This window comes from Spermophilus citellus (genome assembly GCF_964194105.1).
Source record: "Spermophilus citellus genome assembly, chromosome: 2".
Taxonomy (NCBI): Eukaryota; Metazoa; Chordata; class Mammalia; order Rodentia; family Sciuridae; genus Spermophilus; species Spermophilus citellus.
The window spans coordinates 37059005-37074847 of NC_138183.1; the positions used below are offsets into that span (position 1 = coordinate 37059005).

The window sequence follows — 15843 nt, forward strand, 5'->3', positions numbered from 1 at the left end:
ACCAATTTTGAAAAAGAATAATGAAGTTGAAAGGATTATATTGTCCCATTTAAAAATGTCACTAAGACACTGTGATACTGGTTAAGGAATGGACACACAGATCAAAGAAACAAAGTAGACAGTCCAGAAATAGACCCACACAGATATGGCCAATTAATTTTTTTTTTTGAGTGCTAGGGATTGAACCCAGGGGCACTTAACAATTGAGCCAACCCTTTTTAATTTTTTATTTTGAGACAGTGTCTCACTAAGTTGCTTAGAGCCTCGTTAATTGCTGAGGCTAATTTTGAATTTGTGATTTTCCTGCTTCAGCCTCCTGAACTGCTGGGATTATAGGCATGGCCAATTGATTTTTAACCAAGGTGCAAAATAAATTCAATGAAGAAAGAGTAGTCTCACAAAATGCTGAAAAATTGTTTACCTGGGCATGGTGGCACATGCTTGTAATTCCAGTGACTTGAGAGGCTGAGGCACGAGGATTGTGATTTCAAGACCAACCTCAGCAAATAAGTTAGATCCTCGGTAACTTAGCAAGAAAGTGTCTCAAAATAAAAAATAAAAAGGGCTGGGGATGTAGTCCAGTGGTAGAGCACCCGAGGGTTCAATCTCCTATACAGTACCAAATAAAACAAAACAAAACCCCCTCAACTAAATGTTATAAAAACTCAAAATGGATGCTAGATTAAAATTAAAAAACTAAATTTTTAGAAGAAAAGTTAGGGAGATATTTTCATGACCTGAGATAAGGAAAAGGGTTTTTAGATATGATATTACTTTAATAAATTGAACTCCACTAAACTTTAAAGCTTCTTGCTCTGGGAAAGACACTGTTAAGAAAGTAAGACTAATTGGGTCTGGGATTGTAGCTCAGTGGTAGAGCCCTTGCCTAGCACATATGAGGCACTGGGTTCAATCCTTAGCACCACATAAAAACAAATAAATAAAACAAAGGTATGTGTCCATCTACAACTAAAAAATAAAGAATAAAAAAGAGTAAGACTAATTACATATTGGAAGAAAATACTTGTAAATCACATATCTGACAAAGCATTTCTACCCAGAATACAGAAAAAACTCAAAACTTAACCGTGTGTGTGTGTGTGTGTGTGTGTGTGTGTGTGTGTGTTTAAATGAGCAACAGATTTAAATGGGAAACCACCAAAGAGGAGACATAGGATGGCAAAAAACAGAATGGAAAGATGTTTGACATTATTAGTAATAAAAAATTAAATCACAATAAGCTACCACTACCCACCTGTTCGAATAGATAAAAATACTAAATACTAAATAATACTAAGTGCTGACAAGGATGTAGAATAAGTGGAACACTGCTAGTGAGAATATGGAAATAATATAGCTATTCTGGAAAACAGCCTGACAGTTTCTTGTAAAGTTAAACATATATGTATGTAACTCACTCCTGGGTTTTTATTCTAGAGGAGTAAAACTTATATTCACATGAAACCTATAAGTGAATGCTTAAAGTGTTGTCTTCATAAGTGCCTCAAACTGGAAACAACTCAGATGTCCTTCAGTGGACAGTACTGAGTCACTACTCATTTATACAATGGAATATTACCCAGCAATAAGAAAAATGAAGTGTTGATGCAAAACAGCTATTTGGATGAATCTCAAAGGCATTGTATGGAATGAAAGAAGTCAGTCTAAAATGGTCATATTCTATTAACTGCATTTACATGACATTCTCAAAAAGACAAATCCGTGGTGATAAAGAACAACACATCAATGGTTGTCAAGATTGGGCTAGGGGCTGGGGATGTGGCTCAAGCAGTAGCACGCTCACCTGGCATATGTGCAGCCCGGGTTCGATCCTCAGCACCACATACAAAGATGTTGTGTCTGCCGAAAACTGAAAAATAAATATTAAAAAAATTCTCTCTCTCTCTCTCTCTCTAAAAAAAAAAAAAGATTGGGATAGGGAAAAGGCAATTCTAGAGAAAGCACAAAGCCAGTTTCTGGAGGCTATGGACCTGTTCTGTATCTTTACTGTGGTAGTAGTTGCATGAACCTATACAATGTTTTAAAAATCATAGAACTATGTACAAAATATCAATTTTACCGTATGATAATTTACAAATAAAATGATAACCTGAATGAATACATAGCAAAATGGAACCCGGTAATATACAAAAGAAATTATATAATTATTAAATTTAGTAATTATGTAAAATACTTTATACAGTATTGTATATGAAAATATATAATAATTCATAACAAAGTTAGATTTATCATAGGAATGAAAGGATGGTTTTATACTAGAAAAATTAATAAAGAGTAACATGTCTTATTAATGGATTAAAAGAAAAAATGAATGCTCATTTCAGTAGATGCTGAAAGGGTATTTGAATTAAATTATAAACATCATTTTCCCCTAAATGGATACATAAATTCAACAAATAATAGCTAAAATCACAACAGGATTTTTGCAGACATAAACAACGTAATTCTAATTTGCTGAGGCCAGCCTGGAACTTGGGATCCTCTTGCCTCAGTCACTGAGTTGCTGGGATTACAGGCTTGCAACACTGTGCCCAGCAACACCTAATTCTAACCTGTATAGGATATGATAAAGCTGTTGTTAAGGAGATTATGATATTGGTATATGTCAGACAGATGGAATGAGAGAGCTGATAAACACATCCACCAGTCCATGTGATTTACAACAAAGTAGCTGTGCAGAGAATTGAGTACTGCAACAATCAAAAATCCATATGGTAAAAATGAAAGTGGGTCCTACTTAATACCATACTCAAAAAACAGTTTCATGCAGATTATGAACCTAAATATGAAAGACAAAACAACAATGCCTTTAGAAGGTAACAAATACTCCATGACCTCAGGATAGAGAAAGATTTCTTCAAACATCAAAGAGTACAAAAAAAGAGCAATCAGATTAAAACCAAAATATGCTACTGGGAGTGAAAAGTAAGCCACAGAGATGGGATGTATAACTGCTAAAGGCTTCATATCCAGAATATTTTAAGAATTCCTACAAACCAATAAGAGAAAAATAGACAACCAATGCCGCAGTCTGGCTGGGCACAATTCAGGAGCCACTTGTCAAAAGAAACGAACTTTATTTTTAGAACCACACACACCACACCACACACCTCCTCAGAAAAACCCCTCAGAGCCCAACTGCCACCGTGGGCTTCCCACAAGCCTCTCAACCTCCCCCACTTCTCCTGCTCTTGAGGAGGATTGGCTGGGTTGCATGGGCGGAGCCAAAAAAAGTCCCCCAATGAGCAGCTCCCTGGTCTGAAAGGGCAGGGAAACAGCTCAATGAGCATCACCGCAGAGGAGCCAATCAGTTGGCAGCTAGAAGTTTGCTGGGGCCACTGTGAGCCAATCATCAGCTGGCAGCTGGAAGTTTGCTGGCAGCTGGAAGTTTGCTGGGGCCCCTTTCGGCTGTGGCTCTCAACAAACCAAATAGAAATAAGAAGAAAAGACTTCACATAAGAATCCAAACAACTAAGAAGCGTGATAAAGGGCTTGCCTTAATTAGCAATCAGGAGAATGCAAATAAAAACTCCACTGAACTGCTACTTCATATCATATTGGATATGATTTATAAGTCTGAAAATACCAAGATTGGAAAGCATGATAACAACAGGAATTTTCAATATACTACTGATGATAATAAATTGGTACAACACTTTGTAAAATAGTTTGGCATTGTCTAACAACAAAGACAGTAATTCTACTCCTATGTGTACAACCTAGATAAACTTGAAATGTGTCCACTAAGATGCCTTCTCAAGAATAACATTATTTGTAATTTACCAAGCTGGAAATAACACAAATATCCACTTGTAGGAGAATGGATAAATAAATGATATATTTTTATGACAGAATATGATGCAGAAGTGGAATGGAAAGAGCACCGCTTATTTGTGAGAACATGGATAGATGACTAAAGCATAATTTTGGGTGAAAGAAGCCAGATACAAAATAATCTCTATTATACAGTTCTCTTATGTAAACTCCAGAATAAGCTAAACTAAACTATATTGTTAGAAGAGCCATTAGATGGTAAAACTGCATAGAAATGCAAGGAGCACATCGTAAATGTCAGATGGGAAATCAGCAGTTTTAATCAGGAAGAGGACCATATAGACAGTTTATAGAGGGTAGTGGCGATTCTATATATCTTGAACAGAATAGTGACTACATGAATATTTACAATAATTTGTTAATTTGTACAATTAGGTATTATGTACTTTTCTATGTGTATGTTATATTCATAATTTTAAAAGGGTTAGGACTGGGGTTGTAGCTCAGTCTTACAGTGCTTTCTAGTATGTGGGAGACCTGGATTTGATCCTCCACACATTCATGAAAACAGGTTTAAATGTTTCTTGCAACTCTGAATAAGCATACTAAGTGACACATGGAATATTTCCTTTTATTCAAAGATGTAACACTAATCTTTTGCAAGTAATGTGGAACTTTTTTTAAATATTTTTTTTAGTTGTCAATGGACTTTATTTTGTTTATTTATATGTGGTGCTGAGAATTGGAGCCAGTGCCTCAATCATGCTAGGAAAGCACTCTACCACTGAGCCACAATCCCAGCCCAGCATGGAACTTTTATGGCCTCTTTTAAAGATGCAGAACATGCAACTAGACATGAAAGACTTTCTCATGACCAAGAATGGTGAAAATGTAAAGAGGACATGTGTGGTAGCAGATGTTTTCTAATATACTTTTAACAAATCTGGAATATTTTAAGGAGATCAACAGGTAGGGAAGGCACAGAGACTAGCCATGATTCTATGTTCTGAAATGCTTTGCTGATTATGAGGCATGCTGTCTTTGCTTTATCCTTACAGAATTCTTCCTCAGGAGTAATGCTTTCTCTGGTAACAGTTGAGCAGCCAGGTGCAGTGGCAAACGCCTGTAATGCCAATGGCTTAGGAGGCTGAGACAGGAGGATTGAGAGTTCAAAGCCAGCTTCAGCAAAAGTAAGGTGTTAAGTAACTCAGTGAGTCCTTGTTCTCTAAATAAAATACAAAATAGGGGTGGGGATGTGGCTCAGTGGTCAAGTGCCCCTTATTTCAATTTCTAGTACTGCCCCCAAGTAAACAAAAAGGAAAAAAAAGACAGTTGAGCAGAAGAAGCAATGTTATTAAATGATTGTCATCAAGTAACCCCATGAAAAGATATTCATAATTATTAGTCATCAGGGAAATGTAAATCAAAACCACAATGAGATGCCACTTCACACCCTTAGAGTGGCTAGACTCAGACAATTAAATGTTGGCAAGAATGTGGAGAGATTGGAGCCCTCACACATTGCTGGTAGGAATGTAAATGATGCAACTGCTTTGAAAAACAAGACTAGCAGTTTAAAAATACCATTAAAACAATCTAGCAATTTTCGCTCCTAGGTATTGGTATATTCCCATGAAAAAATTACACATTAAAGTTTATCATACACCACCAGTGAAACTCTACATCATTAGAATGAGATCCTAATTAGAATAAATCATACATACTCCATGAATGTAAAATATGTCAAAATACACTCTACTGTCAGGTATACCTAAAAAGAACAACAAAAAGTTTAGAACAACATTATTCATAATTGCCAAAAAAGGAAGTAATACAAATGTCTATCAGCTACAGCATGGATAAACAAAATATGACATATCCTTATAGTGGATGAACCTTAAAAACATAATTCTAAGTGGAAAAGCCAGATAAAATATCTAATTACATTTCTATGAAATGTCCAAAATAGGCAAATTCATAGTGATGGAAAATAGATGAATAGTTGCACAAGACCAAGAAGATGAGGAGGATAGAAGATGACAGCCAGGGGTGCAGGATTTCTTTTTGGGGGTAATGGCAGTTACCCCAAAATTGATCTTGATAACGACTACACAACTCTGTGAATGAGTTTACTAAAAGTCAGCATATTGCATACTTAAAATGAGTGAATTGTATGGTACATGAATTATTTCTTCATAAAGCTTTTAAAAATATGTTGCTAATCCTTGGCATTATTGCATTTCTGGTTGAGGTTTTTTTTTTGGGGGGGGAACTGGGGATCAAACCCAGGGCTTCAGGTATGTGAGGTAAGCACTTTGCCACTGAGATACATCCCAGTCCAATTATTATTGCATTTCTGAACAATCTAATTTGGATCAAAATATTCCAGCTTTTAACACCAAACTTCTCGCCTTAATAGAAATGTTGTATAGGTAGTACAGGAAAAGATAGGGACCTCTTCTTTGGGTAATTGGTATCATAATGAAAGGAGCATTCATTGACACATTTCCACCCTTATTTGGCATCCTGGGCAGGTGTCTTAGAAATATTTGAAAAGAGTAAAGCTCCCTTACTTGCGTGTGTGTGTGTGTGTGTGTGTGTGTGTGTATGTGTGTAAAGTGAGAGAAAGTTAATTTTGAAAGGAAAAGAAATAGAAAGAAACCTCTATTGTAATGTATTCTCAGGTAGATTGATTTTTGGAAGGAAGCAAAGACTCTCAAAACTAATTTCCTTAAAATTATGAATGTCTGACTTTCCTTTGGTGAAGACCTGGGTTGTAATTCAAAGATCTTATCCTTCAAGGCCATCATTTCTGTCTGCCATGAATTGCCAAAGCCTTACTAGCAGTAAAAGCCAGGAATACGATTCTAATTCTACTTCAGCCATGGCAGCTCCTCCAGGCAGTAAGGTCTGACTGATTCAGCCTTGTGGTCTAATATTAGTGTGAGAGGGGCTTGGCAAGAAAGGATGGAGGTTATCACACACTGGTCACCATACCACTTTATAATCCCACCATGCCAAAGAACTCCCACTTTAGAACAAATACCCTAATGATTCTGGTGCAGGTGGGAGTGATCGATGTCACCAGTTCTTCAAGGAAAGAAATACAACCAATAAAGGACAAAAAGGACAGAAGTGAGACTAAGAGGGCTGGGCTGAGATGATTTGGAAATGAGATATGACATTTAGGAAGTTCAACTAGGAAAAATATGGATAGATAGCAAGGTGAACTTCAGAGCTGAGGAGGGTTTGTTTTTGGTGTAGGAGAAATTTGAGAATATTAAGGGAACAAAGAGAAGAAGCTAGGAGAAAGATGTAGAGAGAGGGAAACTAAGGAGCTTGAGAAGTTGAGAAGTGATAGAACTGAGACAGGTAGAAGGATCAACTTTGAATCATGGAAGTACAACTTCCTTTGAGGTGAAAAAAGGGAACAGAAGCTCCCTTTTGGTGGATGTGAGAATGTTTATAGAGCTCAGGTATATGAGGACTGAAAATGAGGAAAGAAGAGTGGAGATCCAGATCACCAGAGGGGGTTGGATAATGAGCTGTGAGGAGTGGTAATAAGGAATCAGCAAGAGATGACCGTGGGTTTAGTAAACCTGGGGAGTAGAGCAGTTGAGTTAGTCCATGAATCTGTAAGACTTCATTCTTCCAGCTGGGCAATGAGAGAGAGTGGTGGCTGCCCAAGGTTGAAGAAATGCAAAATATGGGAGAAGTCCCAGGGGAGGGGAGAGGTCAGTTATGAAGTCCAAGGTCTTGACTAGAAGGAGGAAAGTAAGCCCTGTCAGGGAATAGAAGAGTGACTACCCGAGAGAGCTCAGTAAGGTGATACTGAGTAGGTTGTGGAGGATGGATTGAAAAGAAAAAGGGAAGTGAGCAGATTTGAACCCTGAGAATGTCTAAAGTGTCCTGCATGGTCTAATACAATAGCCACCAATCTCATGGGGCTGTTAAATGTGAGTAACCTGAACTAAGCTGTGCTATAACGTAAAAACTCATGCTGGATTCCAAAGACTCATTATGAAAAAAGAGTTCATTGAATATCTCATTAAATTTTTACATTGACTCCATATCTAAATGATAATACTTTTAATATATTTGGTTAAAGAAAATGTGTATTAAAATCAATTTCACCATCTTCTTTTCACCTGTTTAATGTGTCTACTAGGAAAACTTAAGTTACATATGTGGCTCACACTACATTCCTGCTGCATGGCACTGGTATAGGCACTCCCTTCCCTGGCACATGGATTGTCTCTGTCCCCAACATCTGGAACAGGGACCTAGCACAGAGGAACCTCAGTGAATGATGTGTGCATGCATTTGAATTAATAAATGAATGGATGAGTAAGTAAATTCATGAATGAGTGAATGAATGAGGATTATATATGGTTTATATATAGTTTTCAAGAAGTTGATCAGTTTTTCTATGTCATTGAGTATTATATGTGAATATACAAATGAATGAAAGAAAAACAATTAAAATTGAGGAAAGTTCATGAAGGCTTTGAAAAAGGAAGTCTCAAAGAGAATTTCATGGGGGACTTACTTAATATAAGGGCTGAAGAATTTGAACCCTTGCCTCATTTCCCCCACCCCCATCCTTTTTTATCTTTTAAAAAAGTACTTCTGTAGCACTTTAGTATATGCTAAGGGCTTTCTTGGGAATTTGCTTGCATTCTCTTAACATTTACATCTACACTATGGGGTAGACACTCTTATTATCTCCCTTTTATAGAGAATGAAACAGAGGTACAGAAATGTTAAATAACTTGCCTAGGATCACCCAGGAAGTAATGAAATTGGTTTTCAAACCAGGTCACCTGGCCCCATAGTCCCTATCCCTATTACACCATCTTGCCTCTTTTACTCTGTCATTTGCTTCATTCCCAAACTCTTCACTAGCGATATAGCTTTCTTTCTTCTCCCTTTATAATAGCTTCTCTTCCATGCTCAGTCCCTCACACCTCATATATTCCTGGAGAAAGTTCTCAATGAACCTTACTTCCTAGAAAAACTTGTAAGTAATCCTCAACTTCCCCACAAATGACACACAAACTACTGTAGCTGCATGGTCAAACACAACAGCCAATTAACCCTGCCTCTGCCTCCTGTTACTTCTGCCTCCTTTCCCTATCCTTCTTCCTATACATACCACCTTCTTCCTTCTGGACCCAGACCTGGGATGGGGCCCCCTCTGCCTTCCTGCAAGGGTAGAGGGGAGTGTTGAAGGATCCCAACTCTTCAAACTCTGAGCAAAGCTTTACCTGTCAGTCTAGCAGATGCCTCAGAGGCGACCACAGGGGTGCAGAATAGAGGGTTTTCTAGACATTACTTTGACCAGTGTTTAGGAGGTGCCTCAGTTGCACCCATTTTCCCTGATTCTTTTTCTGGCCTCTGTTTGGCTATTCAGTGTCAGAATAACCCTGAATTTCACCCACTGGGAGCCCAGGAGACTCTCAGTTTCACCCACCAGAGACTTCATTCCAGCCTCTGTTGGATACCTCCAATGACACACCAGCCCTGGATTTCCACCCATTCGGAGCGACCTTAGCCCAAGAGCTCTTCCTTCAGGGCCAAGCATAGACTGGATCGCTAAGAAGGAACCAAAAGGCCACCTTCCTCTCTTTCTCTCTCATTAAATTGTGAATAATAATGCATTTACTTATTCTCCCACTTAAAAAGTTGTTTAAATCCTTTGAAGAATCTTGCAAGGTAGTTTGGCTAGACAGCAGGCGGGACAGTCCAGTGCCTCTGGTGGTGAGGCCAGGGTCTTCCACTCGCCTGTCTTTTGGTCCAGCAAGTATGCGTTTGGATTGATGGTGTAGTCCTTTGTCTGGACATCACTGGCTGTGGTGACACCCCCACATACAAACACCTTGTTGTCTCCAATGGAGCATATAGCATGGGACACATCCAAGGGACAGTTGTTGGGCAAGAGAGGCACTGAGGTGGTCGTCTTGTTGGCCTTTATCTTCTGCAGGTTGATTTCTACACTCTGCCGGTGGCTGTGCACACAAAGGATATTGTCCTGATGGAAAGAGAGCAGAGGCCGGTGGTTGAACTCAATGGGGAAGGTAATACACTGAACCACGTCCCCAGTGGTGGTGTCAAAGCAATCTACTACGCCAACCCGGGAGATGTAGCCTTTCACCAAGCACCGCCCAGTGACAATGTACAGATTCCGGTCACCCTTGGTAATCACAGCTGTGCCATCCATAGGGATGCTCATTTTCCCTGCCAGGCACCAACATTCCTTGCGCTCATCATAACGATAGATGTTGGAGACGTACCGCCTTGGAGCAATGCTTCCACCCACTGAGTATACTGTCCCCCCACAGGTCACCATGGTATGAAAGACAAGCCCAATGGGCAAATCAGGCAACTTGGTCCAGGAATTGTCATCCATGTCATACCGCCAGGCTGTCTTCAGCCCTGAAATCTGCTCAGTGGTGCCACCAGAGATGTAGATATAGCGACCAGCAGAAGTGGCACTTAGTGCTGCTGCCCGGTAGGGCATCTCTGAGAGTTTCAACCACAGGTTCTCCTGGATGATATAGGCAAACACTCCATCATTGAACTTGCCATGGGCCTTCTGACCACCAAGGATGACCACAGAATCAAGCAGGGCCCCTTTCCGCTGGTAGCTCAGCAGGCTGCATGGCCGCTCCTGCTTTCGATCCATCAGGACACTCTCAATCAGGGTCACATGGGCTGAGCTGTTCTCCATGCCCATCAGCTTGTTGCTGGCAAACATCAGTGTCTTGTTGGAGACAGCATTGAGATTGATATAATTGAAGAACTTCTTGAAATATTTCTCCCGCTCCTCTTTCCGGAAGTACACCCAATTGACAAGTGCACTGAGAGCCTGGTCCTCATTGAGCACATGAAGGTTTTCATCACGGAGTAGGCGGCCAAAGATGACAGGCGGGCAGCGCATGAAGTTCATGGAGCCCTCAGGACTGGCCCAGTAGTGGAAGTTGTCACGAATGCCAGAGTAGGCCAAGTCTGACACCTCTTTGAGCTCAAACAACTCGGCTAAGAAGAGGTAGCGCAAGCAATTGGCACGGCGGATAGACTTAATAAGGAAGTCATTGCAGTGGATCCGAAGGCGTGGTGTGTTGAAATACTGGGCTCCCCGGAGCAGCTCCTCCACGTTCTGTTCTGAGATCACCACCTTGCCACTGTAGAAGTAGTCCAGGAGCTGGTCCACTGTGGCTGGACTCAGGTAGTTGGGGTCAATGGTGATGAAGAGTTCATCAGTGGTTTTCATGTCATTGCTGGAGATGAGGCTCTTCACCAGTGGAGAGACAGCTGCCAGTACATTCCGATGTGCAAAGAAGACATGGTGGTCCACGGTGAGGGCCATGTCCCAGTACTCTTTGCGTTTCCTTTGTTTGTTCAGGTTCTGCAGCACAAAGCTGTTGTAGTTTTTCTCTGTGAATTCCAATTTCATGGTGATTCTTGCTGGCTGAGGCAGAAGATCAGCAGCAGGTACTGGAGAACAGACTTTCTCAGGCCTTTGGGATTCAGATCGATGTTTGTTTGCAGACCAGTTGAGCAGAGAGGAGTTGGGGGTGGGAGAGAGGATGATGTCACAGAGCAGACGAGGTCATCACAATGCAGGCCTCCTGAGGCCTTTCTCAGAGGCATAGGGCCTTTCTACCTTCTGATGATTACAACTTGTCAAGGCCAGATAACCTACCAGGACCTAGAATCTAAGCCCAGAGCTCAGGAATGCCTACTTGGGACTTTCAAATCTCAGTCCAAGGCTGCTTTTGGGATGTCAGAGCCAGTTTGGGTGTGGCAGTGTGTAGGGGAGATGGAGGAAGGGAAAAGATTATCAGATCATTTAGAAGAATTCTATTTCACAGAAGGGAAAGTGAGACCCAGAGAAGAGAAAATACTTATTCAAGGTAACAGAGGCAGTTGGAAACAGACCATGGCCTGGAACCCAAGCTGCCCATAACTTAGAACTCTTTCCACCTTGTTGGGAAGTCCCTAACCATTCAGCTTTCCACAGTCTCTGATTCTCAGGATTAAGAGTCCCCTTCTCTGCCAAAGCTCCAAAGCATCTGAGCGTCTCTGACCTTTGGCTTCTGACCTTCATGGCCATGAACACCCTTCTTCAAAATGGAGCGGTGAGGGTCACTCACTGAAGCAGGTGTGCAGGAGCTAGCCACGCCCCAGGGATGGGAGGACCCGCAGAGCCCTGAGTATTTCAGCAGAAAACTGCACCCTTCACCCACATTTCTAAGTGTCTAGTAAAATTTCGGGGATTGTGGCGGGTCAGCTCTATCAAGGGGGTGGATGGACAAGTGACACAGACCTCAGTTTCCTTATTTGTGCAATGGGAATAACAGTACCCGCTTCAGAGATTATAATTTAAATAAGAAAATAACTAGAATGTAAACTTTCACTAAATGCAGTTGGCAGGGCGCTGTGGTAGTGATGGTTCTGGTTTCGTGGTTGTCAGGGAGGCGATGATTTCCCATAAGCTCCCTGAAAGGGCGTCTGGAGGATACTGTGGCCGCAGGGTGGTGCTGCAGGGTCACTTCCAGCCACCAGAGCACGTCCCCTCCGCGCTGGGCGCCGCCCAAGGAAACCAGCAACAGGGTGCCTCTGTCCGCGGGGCTTCCACGTGCCGCCACCAGAGGTGACTCTGGAATTCAAACGGCTGGATGGGGGCTCACGGTCTAGCAGATACGCATCTCTTTCCACTTTTCGGATAGGGGCACTGAACCCCAGCGGGGGCCGTCTCAGAGTCACTCAGCGTCAGCTAGGGAGGCGCAGGGTCCCTCGGAACCTCAGGGTGGGGTTCCGCAGAGAAGCTCTGAATCCCTCCGGCACTCCCTACCGGTGGCTGGGGTGGGAATGCTCTGGGAAATTCCTAGGATTGTCTGGGGGGCTGTTGCCTGGTTAAGGAAAGGGTAAGGGCCGCCTACCCCCTCCCCCCTGCAGTGGGGCAGAAGAGCTCATTGGACCCATTCTGATCAGGCTTTAGGGGCTTTTAGGAAGGCCCTCGACATCCAAGCCCTTGCACCTTGCCCTGGCATTGGCAAAAGGGTGTAGAGAGGACCGGACTGTCTGGTCCCTGGTCTTCTCCACTCTGCACCCCAGGTCCCACTCCGAGTGTCCCTCGCAGGGAGATTCAGTGTCCCCCTTGGGAACGTGAGCCTCTCCAGCTTTTCCCTTTGTGCCTTAGTAAGAGTCTCATTTTTGTTTATTGTCACCCTCCTTTCATTTCATTCCTTTTCCATATTTGGGGATTTGGTAATTGAACTTGTTTTTTAAAACTTACTCTTTAATACTCTTTGTTACCTTGACAGAGAGACAGACTCTTGGAGTATGGTGACTGCACAAGGCTCAGAACTTCTGTCTCCCCCATTGGAGGATTTTTTTTCTAAATGCTTTTCCAGCTCTGATCTGAGAAGCAGCTGCCATTTGGTGGCTGATGCTGACATCTTCTGGCTCCCATTGGCATCCAGACTGGTAGACCTCGCTGCCTGGGGCATCTCTACCCAGGAGCAGGTGGGGTGGGCCAGGCCTGCTACTTTACAGGCTTTAGACTTGAGGACATTTCAGTGGAGGAGGTGGTAGTGATCCTTTGCTTTTGTTTTAGATCCCAGAGCACCAGAGCAGAAAAGAGCTCTCTCATAAGATGCTTCAAGCCAGAAAGTGAACCTGGGGCAGTGGGTGTCATGGAGACCTGAGAGATAGCTATGTGCCAGACTATGTGCTATGTGCCAGACCTTCTCTGGGTGGACAAACTGAGGCCCAGAGAGAGGAAAGGGCTTGTTCAACTCATTTCACAGATAGGGCTTAGATTCAGGGCTCTGCCGCCTTTCTTTGCTCTCTGGTTGCAGAGAATGGGCTGTCTTGCTTGTGCTTGGCTTCTGCTGGACTGTGGAGCTTACCATCTTCAGGAAACCTATCAAAGAGCTGTGCATGAAGTTGCATGCCTTTAGTCCCACCTATTCAGGAGGCCGAGGCAGGGGATCTCATGAGTCCAGGAGTTTTGGGCCGACCTGATAACATATCAAGACCCTGACTCAAAAGTAAAAACAAACAGAAAGGAAACAAAAGAAAAAGAAATCCATTAAAGAAGTGTCAGTGCCCACCTTTTCTGCCAGCTTTGCTGACTGTCTTTTCTTGAGTCCTGAAAAGCAGGTTTTCTATAATCTCTCCTACAGTGGAAACAGACCCTAACTTATAGACTGGCTGCATGCCAGCTTCTACCACCTGGCCATGTATGTATGTTTGGTGGTGTCCCTAGGAGTCACCAGGAACTTCATTGACTGGCAGTTTACCGATGCGGCCAGATCTTTGTCCCACCCATGTTCAGCTTCCTGCATAGCTCAGCATTTTCTGTTCATGGAGATTTCCTAGGAGAGGGGACCCTAATATTTGAATTGGGGGGGTCATCAGTTTATATATCTGTTCATTGCAAAACCCTGAAGATAATGAGGGGTATATTTCAAAGTTACAGAATTGGCCTGGAACTGGAAAGCATAGGACCAATATCCCCTTCTTTTATTCTCTTAACAACTGTCTTTTTCACTTCCATTTTTCCCACTCATAACCTGGCTGCATATGGCTTTGGTTTGCCACAGTCCTATTTTGAACCCAGGGCATCCTTATTTTTTTAATTCCATTGGGAAATTCTCTCCATGTGTCTTAGAATAAATCCTCAGTCCATGGTCAGCCTAGGGACTGGCTGCCCTTGGATCAGGTGTCCACTCTAGTCCAACCAACTGTGGGTCACATGGTTCAAAATTTGATCAGCTTAAGCATTACATAGTGTACAAGCAGAGGAATTTGGGATATCCTAGGACTTGAGTTACTCAAGACAGGGATTCACAGTCATGAATGGCCTAGACCACAAAATAAGCATCGGGCATGAATTACATTGGAAGAAAATATCACACAAAAGAGAAAAGATTTTATTGTCTTATTAGTCAATATTCCTGGATGAAACAAGGGGCACAGCGTGAGACCACGTTCACAGTGCAACATAGGCCTTTAGGAAAGTATTTCAAAGACTGGCCTGCCCAGACTCCTGTCTTTAAGCCAGCAACCCCCTCACTGGGCCCCAGCTATCTTGACAGATGGAGATGCCATGGTTTCAAGGACACTCAGCTGGAGCTTCTGGGTTGGTCTCACCATGTGGTCCTTATAAAACTGCTATTTAGGGGAGCTTTCTATAGTTTGAGGCAAAACATAGCACTAAATTAGCGTTTCTAAGCCCCCTGCCTTGGACACCTCCCTGGAACATTTGGGCTTGTCACACATTCCAGGAGGGAGCAGCAACACAGCTGCAGTCACAGCTGCCAGGAATAGGCCTGGGCTCCCACCCTGTGGGGGGCAGGGTAGAAGCTGCAGGGTTTCCTCTAGGGACCCTGAGTGAGCTCACTTGCACCCCCACACCAATGACTTCATCCACCCAAGGCCATTTGGCAAAGAGCCTAGACAGTGTGAGAGGGGCTTTCTCCCAGAACAGGCTGGGGACATCTAGGAGGAGTAGGGGAGGGATAGGCTAGATCTAATCTGACTCCAGAGAGATCAGGGGTAAGTATGGAACTCTGAAATGCAGAAAAGTTCAAGAAAAGGGGTTGGGGGAGGACATAAGGCAGTGGTACTTTGCTATTTAAAGGTAGAAAAATGCAAGGAAGTAAAGCTTTTTCTCCATTTGTTCTTTGGCAATTCCATTAGAGAATCCCAGGAGGCAAGCAGGATGACCTCATGTCTTCCAACTGAAAATCTCAATGATTCTGTGAAACAGAGCCCCGGGCTGCACCATGCTTCTGATGCAAACTGCTTTATGTGTATTTTGTCACATTTAAAGGAAGGTTTAATACTCTTAAATATCTACCAAAAGTAGATTACAATGTGTGACAGTCACATAAAACAAACTTCACTTCTCAAGATCACAAATATTTGGAATATAAAATGTCCAGGGGGGGATATTAAAAGTAAGAAAGGTACAAAAGAAGTCTGCTTAAAAAATTACCAAGTATTTTTAAAAAATTGATGCCCAAAGAGTTGTGG

At 42.3% G+C, this 15843-nt stretch overlaps 1 protein-coding gene across 1 annotated transcript; it reads right to left on the bottom strand.

Moving 5' to 3' along the window:
* Window positions 1-9484: 9484 nt before the first annotated feature.
* CCIN (calicin) lies at window positions 9485-11251 on the bottom strand (the record flags this gene model as incomplete). The annotated part of the gene is made up of 1 exon (XM_081279779.1): window positions 9485-11251. The coding sequence occupies one exon, from the start codon at window positions 11249-11251 to the stop codon at window positions 9485-9487; it is 1767 nt and encodes a 588-aa protein (XP_081135905.1).
* Window positions 11252-15843: the final 4592 nt, after the last annotated feature.